Genomic DNA, 24,698 nt, shown 5'->3' with positions numbered 1-24,698 from the left:
AATACAGTAAATGAAGGACTCAGTATTTATTACAATAGCACAAATACAAAATTATATTAAAGCAATTAGTTAAATAAAATCAAGTCAAGACCATAGGGTGATATTCATGGTTGTTCATTTGACTCATTTTTTAATGACTGAGAAAAACTAGTTTTAGTTTTAATATTAAATATTATTTTACAAAGGCAAATACTGAACCCTACTATCATCCCGTGGAACTACAAGAAAATTCTGATATTAATAAAAGGTTTGTGAATTGAGTTTTGTCTGTTTCTGGCTGGCAGCTTTAGAGCTGCTGCTGCTGGGCTCCTCTGCGCAGGAACAGTCTGTTTCTGCATCTACAGTGGCAGCATGGCTGATTCTGGAGAGAGTTTGCAGGTTCTGCCAGCAATATCAAGCCATGAAGCAATTAATCTCCTGTCCCCCAGCTATAATTTTACACAGTGGAGGAGAACGAAAAAGAAAAAGAAATGTTAATACTGTTAACAATAATACTATTATTAAAATAAAATCGATTTCAAATACCTTACATACACCTTGTTGTATGTATAAATAAGGATCATGTCACATATGAAATGTTAGCAAAGGGTTTTGATGTGTGGATATCTGGCTTATGAGTTACTTATGAGTTTGTTTTCCTACCAGGGAAATACAGGAAGGAAGATAGAACAGAAGATATAGAATTATAATAATACAATCAACAATAAACAAATAAATACATAAATAAATAATACAAGAAAACAATGACAGAGCCAGTGGGTGATGTCATGCGGTAAATATGTGAGGTTGCATACTAAACTTCCCCTTTAATGGTGGACATGTTGTGTGTGAGCATGTATGTGTTTGTGTCTTCCTGGTTTTTGAGGAAGATAAAAATGACACACTTGGGGGAAGAGATGGAAGAGAGGAGAGGTGGGAGTAAAAGGAAGATTGATGGGGGAAGGTTGTTGTTTAGTCAACCTAGGCAGGTTGGGCCCACCGTGCACCATGGGCAGGCCAGAGGGAGAGGCCTGCCAGTCCCCAGGATAGCACCCCACCCATGACAACACTGCCCTGCGCGAACCACACCTAACACGACCCGCTACCCCTATTCTAGGATGGAGTTGTATGGGTTTTTTTGCCCCTTTAGCCTATATGAATGGGAGAGAGAACACTCTAGTGTGATGCATTAAAAGAAGCAGGTCATGCAAGTTGCTCCAGCCCAGAGCAGGAGTGATCAGTAGGTGGGAAAGCTGCCACCAGAGGGTCACCACCCGAGACCAGCTCAGAAACCCATCTGCAGTACACCCGATTGGCCAACCCCCCAGGGGCGGAGGGGGAAAGGGAGGGGCGCAAACTGGGCTTTCCTCGAAGCAGCGGGGTTAGGAGGCTGGTGAAGTCAACACTGGGAGAGAAGAAAGGAAAGAAGGAAGGCAGAGAGGAAGAAATACAGGATTTTATATATATGATCGTTGAGGGTGGTGTAGATGGTGATGATGATGATGATGATAATAATAATAATGATGAAGGGTAAAAGAGACAAGTATGTGACCAGTCGTCATAAAATGTAAATATAAATAAACAGTTATGCAGTTATATAAAGATAGTAAGTAAGGAAGAGGGGGGGGGGGAATAGGGTAATCACTGCCACATAAGTAAATATGGTAACGAAGTGTTCAGTATATGAGTACTGAGCAAATACTACTGATAGTAATAATAATAATAATAGGAAGATGGAATAACCTAGCCACCAAATAATAATAATAATAACAATAATAATAATAAAGTGGAAAAGAGAAAAGTATGTGGCCAGTGATCACAAAATATTTTGCTGCAACGTGGTGTCTGAGTGTGGATGGATTCCATTGTGTAAAGATGTGCGTTTTGTGCATGGTTAAAGAATCCTATTGTGATTGAGTACTGCTATGACGTGATTCCAGATTTCTCTAAGGAATTGTCTATATTTCTTGTATGATGCAGTTTGTTTTTCAAATAAAAGATATTCCAGGAGGTTTTTCCATTGTCGGATGCTTAAGTTTTTAGATTTCCAGCTAAGTAGGACAGATTTTTTGCCTATAGTTAAAGAGATTAATAAAGGATTTTTATATTTACTGGGGAGATCAATCTGTGTTACATCACCAAGCAAGCACAGAGGTGGAAGAAATGGGATCCTGTAATTCAGTACAGATGATGATATCTGAGTTACTGCTGTCCAGAATGTATGAACCGGTTGGAAATCCAATAATAATACTGATAATAATTAACTTCATCATCATCATCACCATCATCATCATCATCATGATCAAAAGAATCTAAAAGCAAAATTACAAGATCAAAGACAAACAACATGGGGTTCAGAAAAGAAATTAAGGCACAATGTACAATGAGGATTCATTGCCTGTTGATGATAAATAAATAATATGCATATAATGTACAGGTGTGAATGCAGTGTTGTCTCTTTGTTCAATCTTCTGTGTTTACTGTTAAATAGAGATACAATAATCGGAGGAGGAGTAATATTGTACAGTCTGATAGCAGCAGGTAGAGGGGGTCTGTAGTAGAGCGTCAAAGAACATAATGGTGGAATGAGGCAATAACCAATCATACTCCAGGATAAAGTGTAATGGAGTGGGCATGCATGGTTCTTAATGGACAGTCTCCAACAATCTCTTCTCTGCCACTTCCACTATTGAATCCATTCATCAAACTGGCTTTCTTGAATACCGCGTTCAGATATGTGGAGACTCCTGAGCTGGTGTTGCACTTGTGGTAGACCACGATGTAGAAAAGCACTGAAGCCACTGTGGACTGGTGAAACATCTTTAGCAGCCTACTGCTCATTGTGAAAGACCGGAGCTGGGTCTGTTCTTTTAGTGCAGCTGTAAAGCCAAGCACAAGCACCAGGTGGCACCAACAAGACAGATTTTAGGGATTCCTCCTGGAATCTCTAGGAAGTAATGAGATCGTCGGTATCATCTGAGAAGCATGATTGAATGAAGGGAATCACCCACCCCTCATGTGGTTAACTTGAGTATTTATGCCTGTTTGCTCATACCTGGGAGAGTTCTTATATAATTTTTTTCCTTCTGGTTTTGGCGTTTCTTTGGTATTTTCTGTCTCCGTTCACAATCCCTGCCTTCGTCTGTGTTTTGCAGTCCTGTCAACAGCACAGCTGTACTGTCTGTCTAGTGCGTTGCTCAAGAGATCCCTGGTATGTCAGAATTTCACCGCTGGTCCCTCTGGCTTGCTCATGATCATCTGCAATTGGTTTTCCTTCCACCACAAGACAAAATCCCCCAGCTGTAATGATTTTCAATGCAGCCTTCAATGGAGGAATCATTTTTTCTTTGGGTGAGATGAGCTAATGATGCACTTACTATCCACTGTATTGAGAGTGAGTAGGAAGGGAGACAGGATAGAAGATGTCATCAGGCCCCGCGGTCTGTTATGCGTTCAGTCTAGAGAGTTGCACAGGAATGGTATCTATCCCCATCCGCGTCTGTCCCTGTAAACATCCAGACCGTCCCACCATGTCCCTGCATGCACGAAAACCGTCCCCATCCTGTTCCACACACCACATGTGTTTACAGCATCCTTTCATGTGGTACCTCATAGTGATCTCGCTTCGCTTTGTTCACCAAGAGGATCAAGGGGATCAGAAAATTTTGTGTGGTTTTTCCAGATGGCGGGGGGCCTACACTCCTAACCTTTGTGATGTGGAATTTCATTCTAATTCTCCCAATCATATTAACAAACATTACGGATGTTTACTTACATCGTTTTTTCTAGATACCAACTTTAAATTGAAAAGTTAGACATTGTTGCAACTAATTCTACCAGGATTACTCTTAAGGAATACATATAGTAAGGTAGACTAAGTAGTCATAATTTTCATATTTGAAGGCTTTTCCACCCTACTTCGACCATCTGTTATTCTTCAGCCCAGTTTTGTGTATGTCCTGCCTTTCCTTCATAACCTATCCTCTGGCTTTGGCCAGTCTGAGGTACCTGACTTGTCTTGGAAAACTCAATCAGACACCCGACCTGAAAAGATGCTGCTGAATCTTACCCTCTGTAAGTATACGGTCTTCTTGAAATCTACAGGTGTAAATATATTCTGTAGGTTCTTCTGTTCATGATATAGTTCATTTCACAATAAGGATGCACCAAAACATTTTTTAGCCACAATACTAAACCAATACTAATACTAAATAATTTGCTATAATAACACTTAACTTGCATAATCATCATTTTACAAAATAAACAACAAACGTGGGCATACTTTGACATTTTTGTCCTTGATAAGCTTTAAATAAAAGATGCGCTGTCAGCTGCTTAGGTTTACAGGTTTTACTTAACAATCCATGGTGGATGCTGGTTATCTTTCTCTCCTGATGGCCACAGAAATGAAACTGAATTTTGATTAAATGACATCTACAAGTGTGTAGGCTGCACCCTGGATGGCCTGTGTGACAATGGACAGGTGTCTGTGCACTTGGTTCCAGTCCTCCTGGAGATCGCTTTTCCCAGCCTGGTCAAAAGCGTCAGCAAGCCCTGGGAAGGTAGGCACCCCGGACGTCCTGGATGTCCAAATTACATGCCTGATAGGAAAAGTTGGGAAATTCATATATTTAGGGTACAGCAAAATTATTCTCGATAAGATCATTTAACTTGCTGTGTTATTATAGTAGGAGGGAAATGGTACCAAACCTGTATCCGTATTTGTCAGGGAATGCTGTAGGGTCTATAAATGCCCGTTCCAGCAGCATCAGCTGGTCATTTATGCTCCGAGCCTTTAGAGGTCTGAGAACGAATAAACATTTAATGCTAATAAGTCTTACTGTACATCACTGTACCAAAGAGTGTGAAAGGGTAATGAAGGTCATACTGACGATTCTTTTATGAAGTTACTGTTCAGGATCAGTTCGTTCAATCTGTTGGTCGCTGCACGGAACTTGGCCACAGCGTTAGACAGTGGTTCTAGGATATAAAATGGGATTCACTGACATCAAGTTAATCCATAACTAAGCCCAGAGTTACTCCACTTTGATTTAAAATGTTATTTTTTGTTTATGGGGTCTAATTATGTTCTGTGTTGCATATTGTATTCAAATTCTTTGGAATTCTATGTAAAATAGGTTACCAAAGTTTAACTGTGCATAGTCTTATACTGTAATATGAACATAGGTCGAATGATTCAGATATGGTCTCAGTCGGTTAAAGTTCAATGATTCAACGATTCAAAAGCTTTATTGTCATATGTACAAGTACAATAAAATACTTGCTTGTGTAGCTCCTGTCTGATTGAAACTACATAACAATAAAACCAGGCTTACCCATGGAGATCTTCTTCTGTGCCAGAGTGTTACCAAAGTTGGTCAGTGCAGTATTTAGGTATTGCTCCAGACTCTCTGCATAGTCCGTCAAATTAAAGGGCAGCAGGAGGCTATCAGACAAACGCAAGAGCACGTTGCCTGCTGTCCTTGCCACTGTTTGATGACTTGTGAATCCTGAGTCCAGGAGACAGACTGATGAGGGCACGCTCACATCTAACAAAATGCGCCACAAAGCTTTCTGCTTGTAATATTATATGTGGCAAAAGTATTCAGTTACAACAAGGATATCCATTGTTCAAAACAGAATTTTCCAAAGGGATGGCCTAGTCTAGTGGACGATGGCTTCCATGAGTGGAATGTAGCTTGAAACTGGCACAAAGTATCAATAATAGACATCCTTCATCACAAGTGCAGACAAAATAAGATCTTGCAATGAATTTATAACCTCAGTCATCACCTGGGTCAATGTACTTGGAAGCGTAGTCAAAGGTGTCATAAGCCGTGTGATAAGCTGGGTAGGTCCGAGCATTTGTCTTACGCTATAATAAAACCAAAGACAGCAGCTAAGACTCAGCATGGAAAACCCAACAGATGCAGGTACCATTTTAACCGCTCTCTGTGTTACTCACCCTGTCATAGGTGTGTGAAATGTCCATTGAAGTAATACCCAGGAAGTGCATAAAAGCAGCATAGTCACTTCCTGCTCCTGTCAGAAAGCCCACACTGAAAAATCAAGAAATTAAGCTGATTAGCAATAAAGCCTTTAGTTGACAGATAATAAAAGAAGGCATAAAAATAATGGAAGATACGGACTTGGGAATGATGCCATGAGTCGGACTGGTACGGTTGGAGTACTGAATCCAGTTGTCATAGACTGACGTTGAGTCTTTCTTTGGTATCTTTACCTGTGTAGACAAGATACTACTCTCAGATGGTACTCTCAGATACTTCTCTCAGATGGTACTCTCATATACTACTCTCAGATGGTACTCTCAGATACTACTCTCAGATGGTACTCTCTTCAAGTCAGGAGACAAAGGTTGATCATTTTTTAACAGGTATATTTGGTGCTATTTCTACCAGAAAATATATACAGTGTTCTCAGATTGAACAACTACATTCTCGTTTGTATAGTTCTTATGTTCTTATGTTCTTATTAAATGTGCTGATTTAAAAAAAAACATGCTGATTTCACAAAATTGATTATTAAATTTTTCATTGAAAGTTTAATTTAATCAAATTAAGTTGTTAGAACATAATTTTACTGCTGTAAACAAGCCTCAGGGCAGCTTGATGTATATGTCAGATGTGATATTTGTATAAATCACACATTTAGGTGTAGAATGATTTGGTAACAATAGGAGAAATATTTATTATGGCGTTCAAGTGCTTTCAAATGGTGTGTTAGTGCTAGAACACACTGTAGCTTGAAATTTCATAAAAAACGTAGTTGTAAATCACCTTGTATAAAATATAAGAAAAAAATGTACTAATGGTACCGTAAACCATGGCACTCAGGTGTTGTAAAGCAAACGCGCGCTCGAATTGACGGGAAGGCGACAATTGATTTCTTCGTGTAAAAAAAATATCAGATGGCATTTGGATAGAGCACCTGCTTGGCAGCCGTGAGCACCACACTTTGGGCTGCTGGAGACGCCTGCGCTTGTAGGGAGACATTGCCTGACAGCAAAACATCAGATTACTCATTAACTGACAGGGGCTACTGAGGCCTGCTAGAGTTTACTGAGCAGACATGAATTAAAAACAAAATCAGTCATAAAATCTGCCGACATGATTACATTATCTTTAAGAACTCAGCTATTGAGTCCCTAGTTTATTATATAGTGCTATTAAAGTTATTATTTAGGAAAATGTCAACCTCACCGAACACTGAAATGTCGACATTGATGTAGGCCACAGTACGGGCCCTCAGCTTGCTGTGATATTCCTGTGGGAAGGCTTTTTTTTAATCGCTTAAAAATGAGAATTCACAGCCCCTTAATTTCATTTTCATCGAGGAGACTATAAAGAAGAGGTACAATTTCAAAATGTGAATAACTGTGTAGCTGCTGAGACTTGAGTCGATTAAGTTTTCATAATATTAATGTACCCATTTACAATCCCAGACTGATATCTGAAAAAAATATTCTTCGATTTAGCCATATTTGACACGTTTTGAATTTTCCCATCATAATAACACCAGTAGTATCCTCTACAATACCTACAATAAATAACGAAAAATGTACCTCTGCATATTCAGTTGATCCAATAAGACCAAACTCTTCTGCACCCCAGCTCCCAAATACAATGGATCTGCGGGGCTTCCATCTCCCTGTCACATAGATCAGTACATGTCACATAGATCAGTACATGTCACATAGATCAGTACATGTCACATAGATCAGTACATGTCACATAGATCAGTACGCTGCATATTCCACTCTTACCCAACAACTGATATTCTCTCTCAGTGAGTGAGGCATCATGATCCGTGGATGGACAGGTATTTTAAAAATGTTGTCCCATCACTTAGGAAATATAGCGCCCCATCATTTACTCTGACTGCAGGCCTTACCTGCCTTCACCATCTTGCCAAGGACCCTTGTTATTTCTAGCATGACCGCTGTGCCGCTGCTGGGATCAATGGCGCCATGCACCCAGCTGTCCCTGTGGTTTCCGTAGATGATGTACCTGTCTGAGTGGCGGCATCCATGCAGAAATGCATAGGCATCATTTTTGGGCTGCCTCCTACATGCAAACATGCTGAAGGTAACCGTACACTTATCAACTCACCAGGCTCGACGCTGCCTCGAATGACACCCATGACATTGGAAGAGTTCCTGAGCTCACCCTTGTTGTAGATGTCCATCTGCACGTCACTGAGAAGTGACAGCATTACATGAATGTACTGTTGATTTACTGTTTTTGTAATTTAACAGGTGTTATTTAGCTGGTCTGGAGATTGCACTCCAAAAATAAGGCATGGTATCACACAATAGTTGTTTTCAGGATATTACTAATTTAGGTATGATCCAAGAATTTGTATATTTTTGCAATTTTGTATTTAATGTAATATGCACTGCAGTAATATGCGGTACTGTGAAAGATTAGGCCACAAATAAGTATTATGTGTATCACCTGTTTGCAAAGGATGACGTATCTTTGAACCCTGGTCCTCCAAAATTATATGTGCAATTGAATGCTCCTTGCCAGCTTTCTGGGGCCGGTGATCCGTCTAATGCACTGTAGCAACCAAAAATAGATTATAATCAAGTTATATATGCCATCAACCAGTAACAAATAGCCTCAGGGCTGGCCCATCCTATAGGAAACATGGATGATTTCCTAGGACAGGGGTGGCCAATCATATCCAGACAGGGCAATTGTATTTCACTGCAACTCCATGATTAGATTATAGATTAGAGGACTGATTGGCTGAAGAGTCTGCGCACCTGGGTTTGAACAGCTGACCTAAAGCTTATTCAAATAACCTGCACAGACACTGGCCCTTTGTGGTTAAGATTGGCCCATTCACGATGTAGGGCGTCATTAGATTAGGCAATGCAAACGAGCAAGTGGAAAACAATATCAGAAGAAATACACTATACAGACAAAAGTATTGGGACACAATTCTTAATCGCTGAATTCCAGCCCTGCTTTGCCTAAAGAATATTGCAATACAAACAATTTGCATGAATTGTAAATTATAATGGGTTATCACCAGTCCACACACCAGATTAAGGAATAGGCATCCAAAAACCCAATTGGTTGTGTTGGAATGGGTGGAATTCCTTTAATGTCAGATTCCGGAATTCTGTAAGTGTTCTCTGGAAGTAAAAGGAAAGAAAACTTTAAACACAAATGACAGATTACATCAAGCACAAATATGTATTGCGAATTAAGGATTAATTTGCCGGACAGTATCACCTTTAGCAGCGAGATAAGGTGTCAGCAAGTCCCCAAAGTCGAAGCTGTAGGACCCTCTCTCAACCCCAGTTGGGGGCATGTACCAGGAGTGGGGGTATGTCTGACTGGCATCGGACATTTCATTATCATTTATATCTTTGGGTTCGGTGTAGACCAGCACTCCGATAACTCCAAACAGGGCTCCATTGATAGCCTAATAGGCAGATATGAGGTGACCTTGATCAAGTGAGCATGTCAGGCTTCACGTGGCTGAAGATGCCATTGGTGGATGTATGAATGCAATGAAATTCTGAATATGCTTAGCACAGGCCTGTACACAGTGATGTAGAAAAGGGTGAACTGGCTTACTTTCGCGGGCCTTCCAGCTCCTCCGTATTTCACAATGGCAATAGTGTCGCTGAGATTTACGGTTTTGCTCAGAAGCGTGTAGTCCTCCATTGTACCATAATTGGCATACACAAGCTTTCCCTGGAAAACCAACATTAAAATAATCAGAACAATAAATGATATCCGTACACTTCCATTATCTGTACAGAAGGTGCAGAATGTTAAAATACCCATTTCAAAGAAGTAGTCTGTTGCTTGGAAATTAATATAGTTTGATAAGTGTGCTTGGGCCTGTCTGAAGACAATGAAATGCTATACAATTGTAGATGAATCCTACCGCATAGGTGTAAATAAGACCTGTATCCCTGAAAGCCCTGAGATACCTTTACGTGGCCAGCAGGACTATAGGCTGCATATGGCTGGACCACCGCTGGATCTTCCTGGTCGGTTGTATAAGGTTTCTCCTTCTCACTTACGTTAAAAATGGCATTCCCTGTCGGTGAAACTAAACAACACAACATACGATATACAGTGACGGTACTGCAATGAATGGTGTTGTAATTGGCATGTAAGTAACATTTTACTTCTGGCAATAAGCGCAGTGATACAGTGAAGTTGCTTGTTCTTTTGTTAACCTGTAAAGTTAAGTTTTAACAACCTAAGTTAAGCTCCTTGTTTTATACCATTTTGGTCATTTTTTTCTTTCTTTCGATTATTTAAAACATTTTTCTATATCAGGGACCTATTCTAGATCAATTTATGAGCTTCATGTTCATTTACATGTTTAATTTAATACTTTTATATACCAACAATATATCAAGGCAGATAAAAACTCAAGTAATTATATGAATCTAATATGTGAAAGGTTAAATAATAATAATAATAATCTATATATTATTCCGTACACACCCACAGAGACTCTATTTGGAGTTTTTTCATCGGGAAAGGACAGGAAGACCATGTATTCCTCCCTCCAGGCATCATCCAGCCCGCTGTCTGGGTCCTGCCATCTCTTCAACATGTATTTCACCGTTTCCTCATCTCCGGCTGTTGTGGCCATGTGAGGAACCTTGGTCAGCTGCCTGAGAAGATAACAATGAACTGGGCAGGTGGCTTAAGAAGATCTCATTTTAAGAGAAAACCAACATAAAATCTCATTTTAAGATTTTAAAATATCATCCGTATTTGTTTATAATAGCATTTTGTGTGTCTATTCATGCATACATGTATAAGCCACTTATGCAGATAAGGGTCATGACCAGAACTGTAGCTGATATTTACTGATACAAAATGAACTATAGTCCTGTGCAAAAATCATAAGCAGAAAATCATTTTTTTGTGTAAAATGATTATATCTGTTAAAGTGTGTCAGCTTACATGTTTCAAAACCTCTCCTAAGATCACCCCAATACTTGCAGCAATCGTCCATTACCTCAGTATTTTTTTTGACTTGACCACTACCCCACCTTGTTGGGATAATCAATACCTCTGTGGTAGAAATTTCGCTGAAGTTGATTTTTTAAGAGTCTCACAACACTTTATTACCGCAAAACTTTTGGGGGAACAGACACTCAGCAGTCTTTCATGCGTCTCGTGATCTATTCCCCGAACAACAATTCCATGCCTCTTTTATAACAAAAAAACACAAGTTTACAGACAGCTTAAGGAGGGGCTGGATATCTTTGGACACCAGATGCTTCTGCCTACAGGGGCCGGTTATCAGTTCAAGGCAAAGTCAACCTGTTACAAGCCCATTGTTCTTATGGTCTCAGTTACTTTCTCTATCTTACTTTTAAAGTGAAAACCCATTACTTAAGCCAGCGTGCATTATTGCTTTACATGTTCAGTATAATAAATATTTCAAAGCAGCAATTAATCATTATAATCATTGTTATTTTTTTTTAACCACACCTCATTGAGTTATTTAACAAATTAAGTTAATTGATTAATTAAGCTGTTAGTGAAATTTAACAAATCCTTGGAAACATCTTGCCGTCCAACAAGATAACAGTAACTTTTTGGAGAACAAAAGAAATTCTTGTTTATTTTTATTGTGTTACTGTTAATTTGCATATGTTCTAATATCAAATTGTGTTTTTTTCATAACAAAAATATACTCACTACCTGGATAAATAGCCTTAAACATTTTCTTTTACTGCCTAAGATTTTGCACAATACTGTATTTTTTTTCTCATGAAGTGAGGAAGGAACTGATTTCCTTTGGAATGCGACATACAATATGTTAGCTTGAGGAATGAGGAATCCGTTCAAAACCTGCCACAAGAACCTTTGACATAACTTTAAATCCATCATCATATCTGCCCAGACTACCTGAGGTTCTCTTCTATCTGGTTGTTGTCCACCTCTGCCAGGAACTGTGCGATGACGCTCTCATCCACATCCTGCACACATTCTGGAGATGTGCTGCCTTGCTTGATTCCAAAATGTCCCAGCAGGATGCCCACTGTGAGGGCCACTGCCCCCCCCAGCCCACATAGGAGCACCTTCTTTAGCATGGTTCTATCTCGGCTGTCAGACAAAAAGTGAGAAATGTGTCAGTGATGTCATTGCTTTTATACTGGAGAAAGTTTCTCTTTTTTTGTTTTGCTTGCTATCTTGATAAAAAGTTGCTTCACGATAGACTTCATTGGCTAATGATTTCTGAGGTCGGGGCTGTACTTTACCCCATTCAGGAATGCTTATACAACAGCAGAATCCAGGTCTAGAAGCTATATGGTTACTCCAACTAGCAAGTTAATGCCACTGACATTTAGTTGTTTGCAAAGGACTTTATTAACCCAGTTTGGTATGTTTTGAGTATCTCAAAAACTATTTCCGAACATATAATAATTGGATGTAGAATCTGGTACCGATTCCATGTTTTGAAACTATAAAACATAATCCATTAAGGACCGGCATGCATTGGACTATACCACACATGGCATAAATACCCATGTATATAATATCCGTGATGTGTAGTTATGTCTATGACTGTAAGCATGTCGTTTGCTTACATAGTGTAACATAGTGCCCCCCCACTGCAGTGTGCTTGTAATCCCCCTGACAGTGTTTGATGTGTCTATTGGTTACTTTCCCTGTCCAAGCCGCTGCTGTGTTAGCTGTGATTTGGGCTTTTGCATGTTTCCTAACCCTATCTCGCTGCGCTGACATTACAGCAAGATATGTCCTTATGAAAATGATGAATATTTTCTCTTTCAGATATTTTAATCTTTAGATTTTGTAGAACAATTTCAACAGTTACCAGGGGATTACTACAGTTTTGTTTACTCTCGACAGATATGTATAAGTTGCCAAACATAGTCTTTTCTCATGAATTTGATCAAGTGTTCCTGTTAACGGAGGAAAAAGGTCAAACATACAACACCTTGAACTTTTTATAGGCACCATAAAAGACAGATGAATATATTGCGATTAGATTTTCAAAGTAAATGTTCAAGCTGAATGTCAGATTTCAGGATCTTGTTCACTTTGAACCATTTTGGAGGCCACCAAGAAAAGGACAAATATGAAGACAATCAAGTAAGGTGCTTATATTGCCACATTGAAAGCACTTGGAAATCTCTGGGTGAATTAATGTAGTCAAATTGAACATAAAAATGAATATTTCCAGTAAATATGATTCAATATATTACTGCTGTTGTATAAGCATTCCTGTATCTTTATGATTAATTTTAACATTTCTGTATTTCTAACACACACCTGCACACATATGCTTATGTTTATATTTAGTTATTTAACTAAACTGAATTTAAATTAAAATGCGAGTTGATGGCCGTGGTAATGGAGAAAGCAAATATAAGCTTTATTGTTTATTGGCTTTGACCACGAATAGCAGGGGACCTTGGTTTGTGTATTTCAGTTTGAGGAACTATTGTCAAGTGTCCTGTGTTTGGTTTAAGACTCTGATATGGATTCCTTGGCAAACAGGTCTGTGAAGGAGAAGCCAAACAAACTAGGAAAAACAGTCTCCTTGATCTAAACCTGAGTGGCGAGTTATTCTAACAAAGACCTGCTCTGAACAGAAGGATGTTCATAAGTGTGCATGGTACCAGAGCACCCTAGACAAAAAGTTTATAGTTACTGGGTCATCTGGCTTGAGGTTGTGTGTTTTGGTCTCTTCATTTGAGTGTCGAGCAGAACTATTAACCAACCATCCCTACAGACGTGGACAAATTTGTTGGCACCTTTTTACAAAAAAAAAAAAAAACCCCACAATCATCTCCGAAATAACATGAAACTGACAAATGTTTACTGTTTATTCCATAATTACTACAAATCAGACTGCTTTTGATTCAGTTGATTTTTTTATACAAATTAAATGAATGAAAATGGCATGGAAAAGAAACAGGATGGATAAGAGCCTTAGTTTAATATTTTGTAGCACCACTTTTTTGCAGCAAAACAAGCGATCTCTGTACTTCACAATGAAACCCCTCCATTTGCCAGCAGGTAGTTTGGCCCACTCTTCCTGAGAAAACTGCTCAAGCTATCTCAGGTTTGATGGGTGGCGTCTCCACACTGCAGTTTTCAGATATTATAGGATTAAGATCATGTGACTGGCCAAAAAGCTCCAGTTTTGTCACATTGTCTCAGAAACTTGGGACTTGTCAACGTGCATTTTGGCAAATTCCACTCTGGCTTTTTTAAGTTCTTCTGTCAACAGTGGAGCCCTGCTGGATCTTCTTCCATGGAGCCCATTATTGTTTGAAATGCGACGGATGCTGCGATCAGAAAGTGACGAACCTTGACCTTGGAGCTCAGCTTGAATGGTTTTGGATGGTTTCCTTAACTCTTTCTCTACCATCCGCACTGTCCTTCTGACCACCTGGGGTTGCATTTCCTCTTGTGTCCACGTCCAGGGAGGTTGGCTACAGTCCCATGAACCTTATGCTTTTTAATAATATTGGCAGCTGTGGTCACAGGAACATGAAGCTGCTTGGAGATGGTCTTATAGGCTTTACCTTTAACATGGTTATCTTTAATCATCTTTCTGAGCTCCTCAGACAGCTCTCTCCTTTGCTTTCTCTGGTTCATGTTCAGTGTGGTGAAAAAATTATTCTAACTATAATGCAAAAGACTATAATGCAAAGAGAGTCTCTTTAGGGGAACCAACAAATCTGTCCATACTATTTTAGCATCTTTGTAAAACGAACAAAAATCATTTTATTTGTTTACTCTATCATATACAAAAGCCATGCAGGTATACATTAGACAATAGCTTTTAATTGAATCACTTTTCAGGAGAAATGAAGCACAGTTTCAATGAGGGTACCAACAAATTTGTCCATGTCTGTAGTTGCTGAGTTGGACTCTGCATGGGGGGAGGACACCGTGACTGAAAAAAATACTAATGTCTTTATTATTGAGTTTCCTGCCAGCTTTTAGCCAATGACATCAGGATGACTGAAGGTCATCAGTATGTTGGTGCAAACACTTTCCATTGCTTTTCAAAAAGCATGCATATCTGAAGGCCATGCCAGGAAAAGGACTGACATTAAATGATTTATATAATTATAAATGCTTTTTTAATAGTAGCTGTTGGCTTGGGGCTTAGCGCAGTACAAAGATATTGGGTACATCATCACTAACTGGCTCTTGAACAATATACCACTTTGAATCTTTTCCAGTGATGTTCTGAGCTTCACTCAGTTTCTCCCTACTAGTGGACATGCTGCATTAAGCTGTTTTTATCAGATGGTATCAAAGCTAATTTCTCTATTCAGATTCATAGAGAGACCAAGCATACTGCACTGTCGAACATGCAAAAGATGCACCAAACTCAACACACAAACTTCGCCCACAGTGACATAGTCAAGAGGGATAATTTTGGATAATTTTTATATATGTTGAATGTTCCATTTTGTAGATATTTTACCTTTAATATTCATCCATTTATTTCCTAGAAGTGCTTGCCCCGCTCAGGGTCACAGGGGGTCCAGAGCACATCTTGGAGGTTACAGGTACCAAACAGGGAACATTCCAGGATGGGGTGGCATCCCATTGCAGGGCACAATGAAAAAACAGGAACGAACCCCGGAACCAGATGCTATTTCAGACACATTAAAGGTCATCAGTTCAGCAAAGAGGATGCTAACAAATATTTTATGATATTGAAGTGGCCTTAGGCTATTTGGGAGATATGCAACAAGTGCGTCTAATATTCAGATCTGGTCTGGCTGGGCATTGTGTCAAGGGATGTTAGCTGGTGGCAGGTGTTACACTCATGATTTTATATAATCTGTAAACATTTACCAACTTGTATTATTTACAGTATCACCACCTACTGGTCTTTGCCTGGATCCATGGAAACCAGCACTGTGTTGTCAAAGCTATTCAACACATGGATGAAATCCAATAATAAAATGTAGCCTACTCGTATACTTACTAGTCTGAACAATGCTAAAACTGCTCCTGTATCATCACTATTAAGCAGAATTTGAACACTGTACTGCCATGGTTTTGTGGCCAGCACAGTATGGTCCACTACAGGCACTGCCTCGATTAGCAGTTTTGTGACCCAGTGCCTCTGGACACTTTTCCTGTTGGCAGATAACGTTAAGCTGAAAGCTTTTGATTGTGCTTCAAACTACTAAACGTGAGAATTAAGATGGCTGGAGATCTGTCAGTCCAACGTGTCCATGTCCATCATCACGTCCGACGTATGACGAACCATCAAAGGCATTGGCTGAGTCACAATCAAGCAGGACAAAAAGCATCATGCTGTCCCTGGTATACTGGCAAAAACCCATCTGAAATCTGCATGATTTGCTCATTAGTTCTTGCATTGTATTTATGTACATCTTCATTGTTGCTACTTGGTGCTTCTACTTATTGTCAGGCTGTGAAGAGATAAATAAAATTTTCATTGTATTTTACTACATTCTGTACTTAATACATATGACAATAAATTTTCATCATTGGAGTTGTCTGCTAACAAAACGTTACCTGTATCTTACTCTTCGTCACTCATCCAGGTCAACCCAATGTTCATAGAAACATCCAGGGATTTTTTACTAAGTTTTATCTTAACTACAGAGTACTTGCAATATCCAAACATACAATAATCATGTTACTGATGTCTTTTCAGAGACAACAAACCCAAGCACCTATGCGGTGGATAATTATTTTGCTGTGGGAATTGTTTAAGATAAAGTTAAAGGAGACTGGAAGGGCACTGCTATGTTCAGAAAGTGCTCCAGAACAGCCAGCAGAACATGCGCACCTTTCCCCTAGTGAAAAGCACTGTGTGTGGATGTCCCAGACACACCAGGTACCATTTTTCAACCATTTTTCATTTTTCAACGCTACCGGGCTAAAGGAACCTGGTATGACGTTAATACAGGAGACAAGTTCTATGGTGCATTAGTAAGCTCATAACTGGAAAAGTCAAGACATTTTACTTATGAATGCATCTGAACTTTTTCTGTGCGATGGTGTGTTGTCAAAATACAGAAGTACAATTTATAATTAAAAAGCTACATTAAAAGTATATTCTTCACAGCAAACAAAAATAAAGCACGAATGACCTGGGTTTCATAAGGCCAAGTACAATAACGGGTCATAAAAAGATGTTTAAAAATGTAAAAGTTACATCATTAAATACCAGCTATTATGAGAAAAAGAAATTTCTGCTGCATTTCAAGCATAAAACATAGCAATATATACACATACACACAGGTACTGTATGTGTGACAGTATACATACATACATACATCTGCAGATGTAATACTAACACTGTCAAAAAATATAACATACAATCATCCAAAAAGAATGTTCAATCAACATTTTATTCATAGAAATATGTTAATTTTTACACCTTGCAAGTCTCAACGACAGTTTCATTTGTTTTTAACAAAAGGTGTATACATATAAATCAATGATCACTGGCAGTATGACTTTTTCCACAAGTGGAGGCAGTATTTATACAGTAAATATGAAGCCATTTTAGGAAGGACCAGTAAAAAGAGAGAAAAAAGAAAAAAATGACCCGAGTCGAGATGTTTTCATTTTGTAGCATCAGTAATATTCCATGACAGCATATGCTGAAAAAGAAAAAAACCATATAGGTAATCAGTTAAAAGAAAAGAAAAATAAATGAACAAGGTTGTTTTGGGGGGAAAATTCAATGCCGTTGGTCCGCTGACTGAGGTACACAGGAATGACGCCGCAGCCCGACTCAGGTTTTTGCTTCCGTGGTTTTAGATAAATGCTTCTGCTTTTCTGCCTTCCTGGGCTCATGGTGCACTCTGGTTATGTATACAGCAGGGGCAGCAATGCAGAGTGTCGTGGACAAACAGGTCACACTCCACACAGAACGCACTGCTGCAAGCCGGACATGTATACACCTGTGGAGCACAGAGAAATACGCAGAAGTACACCGTCAAGCAATCGACTGAATTCAATGCATGGCGTGCAGACCTTCCATAATGATGTAGAAAAAGGTATGATAATTACACTTTTGTCCTTCAGTTCCCCTTGGCATGCTTGACAGAACCTAAAACGAGTGAACAATTAGTCATAAAGAAAAAGAAGATCATCAGTAAGGGTGTGTGATTAACATGAGTATTACTGAAGTGACATAAGCTGACTGTACCTTTCCCCTTGGACATCCTCCAGGGGCATCTCTTGAAATGCATCCATTGGGAAGAGGTGATGAAATGATCTGGCCAGGTGAGGGGCTGAAACCAAAGTCAGACCTGCGGGGAGAGGACACCCCAGTAATGTCACATTCCTGACCGAGCCGCCCAGGTGCAAGCACTTCTAAGCCAGTTTGATAACTGTGACCCCCACACTGCTCCTGTCTCTTCGGAGACAATGTACAGGGTAATCGAGGCTCAACGGCACATTATTTCATTTAAATTATGAACTACAAGAAGATATAGATATGTTGTTTTACTCATCACAGATTTGAGTCCACAATTTGATATCGGAGCTTTAGAACTGGCTTATAAAATAATTCGATGCAACCAATTGGACCATCACTTGCTAGTATTATATTTAAAGATTTTATAAAATATTATACTGCAATGGACTAGCATCTCGTACAGGTTTCCCCTCTTCTTGTGCCCTGTACTTCCAGGGATACCCTATACTGGAAAATAGATATGGATGGATGGATGGATGGAGTTATATCCACACAGCCACATCCTCTGAAAGGACAGCAGTTGCCTTTCATCCCAGCCTCTAGACGTACCGCAGACCTTGCACTCCACAGGCAACTCCGTGTACTTTGCACGGCACTGAGGGCAGTAGTATCCCCCCAGGGTCAAGCCAGGACCACTGTTGCCATCAAGGTGCCTGTAAAGAGATGCGTCATCTTCATTAGCCCCGGAAAGATGTAGACTTGAATCCTACTGACTTAGCATCCCCTATTGACGAAATGTAGAATCTGCCTGTAAAAATACACTGCTCCAAAAAAATAAAGGAACACTTTTTAATCAGAGTATCAAGTCAATTAAACTTCTGGGATATTGATCTGGTCAGTTAAGTAGCAGAGAGGGTTGTTTATCATTTTCAGCTGCTTTGATCTTAATGAAATTAACAACTGGTGCACTAGAGGGGCAACAATGAGACGACCCCCAAAACAGGAATGGTTTAACAGGTGGAGGCCACTGACATTTTTCGTTGAAGGAATTGATACCATTGGCTGCCCCCCACGCTCGCCTGACCTAAATCCAATAGAATACCTCTGGGACATTATGTTTCGGTCCATTCGATGCCACCAGGTCGCAGCTCAGACTGTCCAGGAGCTCAGTAATGCCCTGGTCCAGATCTGGGAGGAGATCCCCCAAGACACCATCTGTCATCTCAGTAGGAGCATGTCCCGACGTCTGGCATGCCCAAAAGCATGTGGGGGACATACAAACTACCGAGTACGATTTTGAGTTGAGCAATGAAAATTTCGGCAAAATGGACTAGCCTGCCGCGTCATTTTTCAGTTTGATTTTCGGGGTATCTTTGAATTCAGCCCTCTGTTTGATAATTTCATTTCCATCAAACGACGTGGCATCCTTTTGCTCCAAACACATTACCCAGTCTACCTCAGTATAGATATCCAGCATGATTTTTTCCCCATTGATATGTCATGTGTTTTCAAAGTGTTCCTTTAATTTTTTTGAGCAGTGTATATAAGGAGGATAGTGGAAAATCTGGCTGGTCTTTAGTGGTGTACTCTCTTCAGTCAATACTGTTATTTCACAAATTTCAATGCATTTAACAACCTGACAGGAATATTAAACAGATTTGGTGTTTGGATTAATGAATGAAAGAATGAATAAACAAACAAATGAACATTTCAATGAATAAAGGAACAAACAAAAATAGAATCAATTAATACAACAGCAAATATGAAAACCAACTGAATGAATACTCACGACATACTAAAGGAAGGTTTGGAATCCTGATCAGACACAGAAGCTATGGTATGTTGGGGGAATCCTGGTAAAAGAAGAGAGTGTTTCCTAATTGGCACTGCATCACGTAGAGTGAAACTTAACAAATAACAAATAAATAAAGAAAGACCACCATCCCCCTCCAGAGACATTTCACAAAGTAATTTATAGGGGCAGTACATCTCATTCTTCCCTCGAACATAAACTTGACCAAATGACATTTTTTCTGCAGTGATTAAAGCGCCAAAAGATACACTAGAAAAATACGACGATGTCTCTTACGAGAAATCATGACCCGGTTACTCATGATAATCCACAGACTTAGTAGTGAGCAGCTTAATGTCTGAACTATTTTCCTCTACCAAACTCCACACACCAATCGTATCACTGCGCAGAAGATACGAGCACCCGGGCGATATCTTCTGTGCATTGATACGATTGCTGTGTGGAGTTCGGTAGAAGAAAATAGTTCAGATATTTTTACGGCTGATATCTCCAAAACTAGCCAAATCCCAGCAGAACAGCCTACATAGATAGATAGTACTAAAGCCAATCTAAAACATATCTCTTTTCAGTTTTGGAGTGAACTGCCCCTTTAAAAAGGAAACTAGAGTCAAAGAATGGCAATGTAACATAATTACACCATCTGTCGAGCAGGGGTCACCAACGTTTTTGAAACTGAGAGGTACGTCATGGTTTCTGAGCCATACGAAGGGCTACCAGTTTGAAACGCCCTCCTAAATTTATCTAAATGTCATGTATAATAAAAATGTTTTAAATGCTTTTTTTTAGATATTGCCATTTTTCAATTCTATATAAATTCAAATGTGAATAAAAAATAATAGCAGCAGGATAAAATTAAATTTTAGACGCTGCTCACTGGTGAGATGTGCTATTTTAAAAACAGGTCCGCAGGCGATTCATGTGGTCCTTGGGGGTGTCCTGGTGCCCATGTTGGTGACCCCTGGTCTAGAGTATCAGCTGGCAATGGAAGACCCATGATTCATGATGGTGGTGGGCCTCCAGGGGCTCTGACGTACCCATGCGAATAAGAGAGCACTCAGAGGAGGAGCTGGCAGGTGGTGGCTTGACGTGGAACGTCAGAAGCTCACGGAAGTGACTCTCATCCAGAATCACATGGTAAGTTCCTAGGGACAGGAACAAGGAAGGAAAATTAAACATGATGAAATGTATCAAAGTATTAAATTATAATTAAAAGTGCCAATACAATCATACAATGCATACTATTTAAAGAGAATCACTAGCAAAGAGAGCCAAACAAACATAGATAATCACCTCCTGTCTCCCGTGTCAGGATAGTGCAGACCCGCACCTCTGCTGACAGCCCGATCACAGACACCCGAACCTTCAGCCCCTTTAGTGTCTAGGAAAGGCAGTAGTGCTTTTTACCCACCTACCCATCACAGGGAGAATAACTCTGTTCACACAAAGCAGATACAGAATATCATATGTCGAAGGGCTGCACAGTATCTTCACGTGAATTTTTTTACAAAAATATTGTGGTATTTATAAAACAAAAAAATGAGTTGAAAATTCATCCAAAATAAACTACCCAAACAGATCTTGTTACTGTCCACCAACAGAGCTGGTGGTGTTGACATGATTTATGCTGACAAATCACTTGCTTTTTGCTCAATACCCTCTCCATGAAATCCAAAACATATCCATACAATAGATGATTAAATCTTTTAGTGCCATTTCTTATTTGCTTTTATCCTCCTCACTTGTTTATTCATTAAAATTGCAAAAGCTTGCCAAGTTCTTAGCACAATTATGAAAAATAAAAAAAAGTGCGTATTCAGAGATTTGAATCCACAGCTTTGCAACTGTGGCATCCTTAACTATAAGCTGACTCCGACAGGCATGGAGCTATGTAGTAAAAATACAGATTTTAACCCTCCCCTGAAATATGTTCGACCCCTGACCAGGAGCATAGCCTTGAAATTAGTAAATCCCTCCCTTAAAAACATTTTATCCTAATTCTCGTCACAGTGACTCTGTGACCTTTACAGCACAACTTTTTAAATGAAAAACAGACAAAGCACTTGCCTTGATCAACTCATAGATGTTGGCTGGATCGCAGGTGGTGAGACTGCTGAAAATTACAAGCACTTCCCTACTTGTGTGACCGGGCATGTGTCTACAGGAGAAAAGCAGGACTCAAACCCAGTAAAAGTCACTCTTGCAGCTCCAGCCTCTAAAACTAGTATGGGCTGATGACACCGTCAGAGATCATGAACATGAGTCACAAACCAAAACCAGGCTGAACCTTGACGTACTTGAGCGTCTGCATGGCCAGGTTCAGGGAGTTGTAGAGGGAAGGTTCCCCAGCGCAAGGGGTGTCCACGGCTTTTTTTAAGGCAGAAATGTGCTTCTTCGGGTTACCTGTCAACACAACCATATTTTCAGAGCAAACACATCTCTGTTCATGTTTGAGACATTTAGTATTAACTACTAAAAGTAACAACATTACAACAATATTCAACAACAAAAGGTTTCACTGTGCAAAAGAATTTTGATCGTATGTTTATGTCCTACTATGGACAAAAATAAGCTAAGTGTTCTAACACATTCAGGTGCAGTGAACAGACCAACATTGCACCTACCAGCCAGATCTGTCAGTTTCTCAGCCCTCTTGTTCCTGGTAGTGATGATCCCTATCTGAAAATGTGCATAACATTGTGACGTTTGACACTCCAGTGCGCTCTGTACGTAAATTACAATGTCTTTTCAAAACATGTACCTGACTGATGGGATTCTGATCAAAGTATTCATCAACAAAGTATTCCATCAGCTGTGGGTGAACAGAAATCAGCGGTAAGAAAACAATGTCTAAAATGCTACACAGTGAATGTACAGTGCAATGCAGGCACCTTTAGAGTTGAGGTTAGTCTGCTGGGCTTGAGGTCCTGGTCCTCCATCGTCCTTGAAGTATCAATCACCACAAACATGTGGCGCATCTGAAGCACAAAAAACCACCCACATTTATCAGTACATTTCTCTAGATTCAATACATTTTTCAGAACTCTAAACAAGACAATCATGCCAGATACACTCAGACGAACAGTGTAAATTTAATTAAGGATGTGTAAAGTGTAGGGTTGAACTGAACATGACCAAACTGCCGCTCACCATCCCCAGTCGCACTTGTCCATAGCTCTGAAAAACTCTAAGGAAAAAAAAACATGAAAGGCAGGCAAGGAAGTCAGAACAAGTGAGCATTTTCCAAATGTTCATCAAGAAATTAAGTCAGCACAGTAAACTGTATGCAGTACATACTATATACAGAATAATCCTCCTAGTACTTCAGTGTTGGGCTGAGCAATTAATGAAAAATTAATCAAAACTGACATTCAGAACCTCTAACTAACTTAATCTTCGTTTTTTTTTTTATTCTGTTAATACCCCCCAGCGTGTGTTCATGTACTGGCCCCTTAAAACATACTACCGCGTGTGTTGTCACGTGTTGTCAGAGCTGCTAAATGGTATTTTGCTGTGTTTTTAGAAAACAATGACAATAAATATCTAATCTATTCTATTCTATTCTATGTAAAAATGAGGGCAGATGACTGCCTTACTAGATGGTCAACCAGACAGTGTTTGGCAATAAATCCCTCTATCTACCCACCTCTTCCTTTTGGCCTTGAAAACGATGTCCTCCACTGTAGCCTTAAGTGATCCAGTCTCATCCTCCTTGAGCACCTCCCTGTACAACAACCCCAGACACTATTATAACTGCTATCAACTTAACGACAATACAATGCATTCGTCATGTAACTTTTACATAATAACTATGCGTAGGGCCAACAATTCACTGACACACAGATGCACAAAGAGTCTATAAAAGAGATGTGGCTAAAATAACAAATAGAAATTTTAAAAGAACAAAGTTAAGGAGTTTCACACCAAATTAATCGTCCATTGCAAATAAGCATAAAACATTAAAAGGGACATAACACTATGTATTTTATTTACCATGTCCGCTCATAGCCACCTTCCCAACGTTTTGCTCTTTCGGGTTCTTCGTCCATTTCGTTAGATTAGCTAATTCCACTAAGAATCAGTCACTTAAAGGGAATTATTCTTACGTTACAATTTCAATAAAAAAATTACATATTGCAACTCTCTGTACGTCAGTAAAAAATCCTTGCAAATATAGTTCGCTATAGTCTACATATACTCAAGCTATCAAAATGCAAACAAGACTGTTATTTTAATTACTGAAAGCAGTCATTAGCTATTAACAGATCCAGACCACATTCACAAAAGAATCCACATACTACAAAGAAATTCTGCAAAGCGACTTTGCAAGCATACCCAGCGTACCTACAGAAGCATAAAAGATGCTTCCAAATAGTCTTTTGAAATCTGGCCACGTTATTACTTTCTACCATACATATTTTTAAGCTCAGTAAACATAGGCGACTTCTGCACGCACTAGCAAACTCGGGGCTGTAGGACTGCCAAGCTGCTAGGGCTGCCTGCGTTACATTAAAATATATCCCCCTGCCTACAAGGCACATAACAATAATTCCTAGTTTTCGGTGTTTACCACTGTCCCATCCAAAAGGCTCACAAATCGCCTTAGATTAATAAATGTAACTGATTTATTGCTCAGAAATACACATGGTATTTGCACTGAATATTTCTGAAATATTTATCATGAATAATAATGAAATAAAAGTATTAGTAAACC

At 39.4% G+C, this 24,698-nt stretch overlaps 2 protein-coding genes across 5 annotated transcripts; both read right to left on the bottom strand.

The window, feature by feature from the left end:
• Positions 1-4,291: 4,291 nt before the first annotated feature.
• On the bottom strand, positions 4,292-12,099 carry LOC125729063 (aminopeptidase NAALADL1-like). The gene is made up of 19 exons (XM_049005608.1): positions 11,901-12,099; positions 10,479-10,651; positions 9,953-10,074; positions 9,591-9,710; positions 9,243-9,435; positions 9,049-9,142; positions 8,454-8,558; positions 8,109-8,194; positions 7,891-8,010; positions 7,562-7,647; positions 7,200-7,263; positions 6,928-6,995; positions 6,129-6,220; positions 5,945-6,038; positions 5,773-5,854; positions 5,316-5,489; positions 4,872-4,959; positions 4,690-4,782; positions 4,292-4,580 (listed from the first exon to the last, which is right to left on the bottom strand). Exons 1-19 carry the CDS (start codon positions 12,083-12,085, stop codon positions 4,403-4,405), a joined length of 2,217 nt encoding a protein of 738 aa, XP_048861565.1. The 5' UTR covers positions 12,086-12,099; the 3' UTR covers positions 4,292-4,402.
• A 5,259-nt stretch (positions 12,100-17,358) lies between these two features.
• On the bottom strand, positions 17,359-24,496 carry LOC125729062 (general transcription factor IIH subunit 2). Of its 4 annotated transcripts, none has more exons than XM_049005605.1 (16): positions 24,329-24,495; positions 23,978-24,069; positions 23,631-23,708; positions 23,135-23,171; positions 22,876-22,962; positions 22,746-22,796; positions 22,609-22,663; positions 22,282-22,387; positions 22,052-22,142; positions 21,278-21,365; positions 21,022-21,129; positions 19,964-20,027; positions 18,784-18,887; positions 18,184-18,286; positions 18,045-18,084; positions 17,359-17,935 (listed from the first exon to the last, which is right to left on the bottom strand). In XM_049005605.1, exons 2-16 carry the CDS (start codon positions 24,031-24,033, stop codon positions 17,825-17,827), a joined length of 1,179 nt encoding a protein of 392 aa, XP_048861562.1. In that variant the 5' UTR covers positions 24,034-24,069; positions 24,329-24,495; the 3' UTR covers positions 17,359-17,824. The 4 variants fall into 4 exon arrangements, with proteins under 4 accessions (XP_048861562.1, XP_048861563.1, XP_048861564.1 ...); XM_049005606.1 differs by having other exon boundaries at positions 24,333-24,495; XM_049005607.1 differs by having other exon boundaries at positions 24,441-24,493.
• Positions 24,497-24,698: the final 202 nt, after the last annotated feature.

The sequence above is a fragment of the Brienomyrus brachyistius genome, unplaced genomic scaffold (assembly GCF_023856365.1).
Source record: "Brienomyrus brachyistius isolate T26 unplaced genomic scaffold, BBRACH_0.4 scaffold455, whole genome shotgun sequence".
In the NCBI taxonomy this organism is placed as follows: domain Eukaryota; kingdom Metazoa; phylum Chordata; class Actinopteri; order Osteoglossiformes; family Mormyridae; genus Brienomyrus; species Brienomyrus brachyistius.
This window is presented reverse-complemented; position numbering and strand designations above follow the sequence as displayed.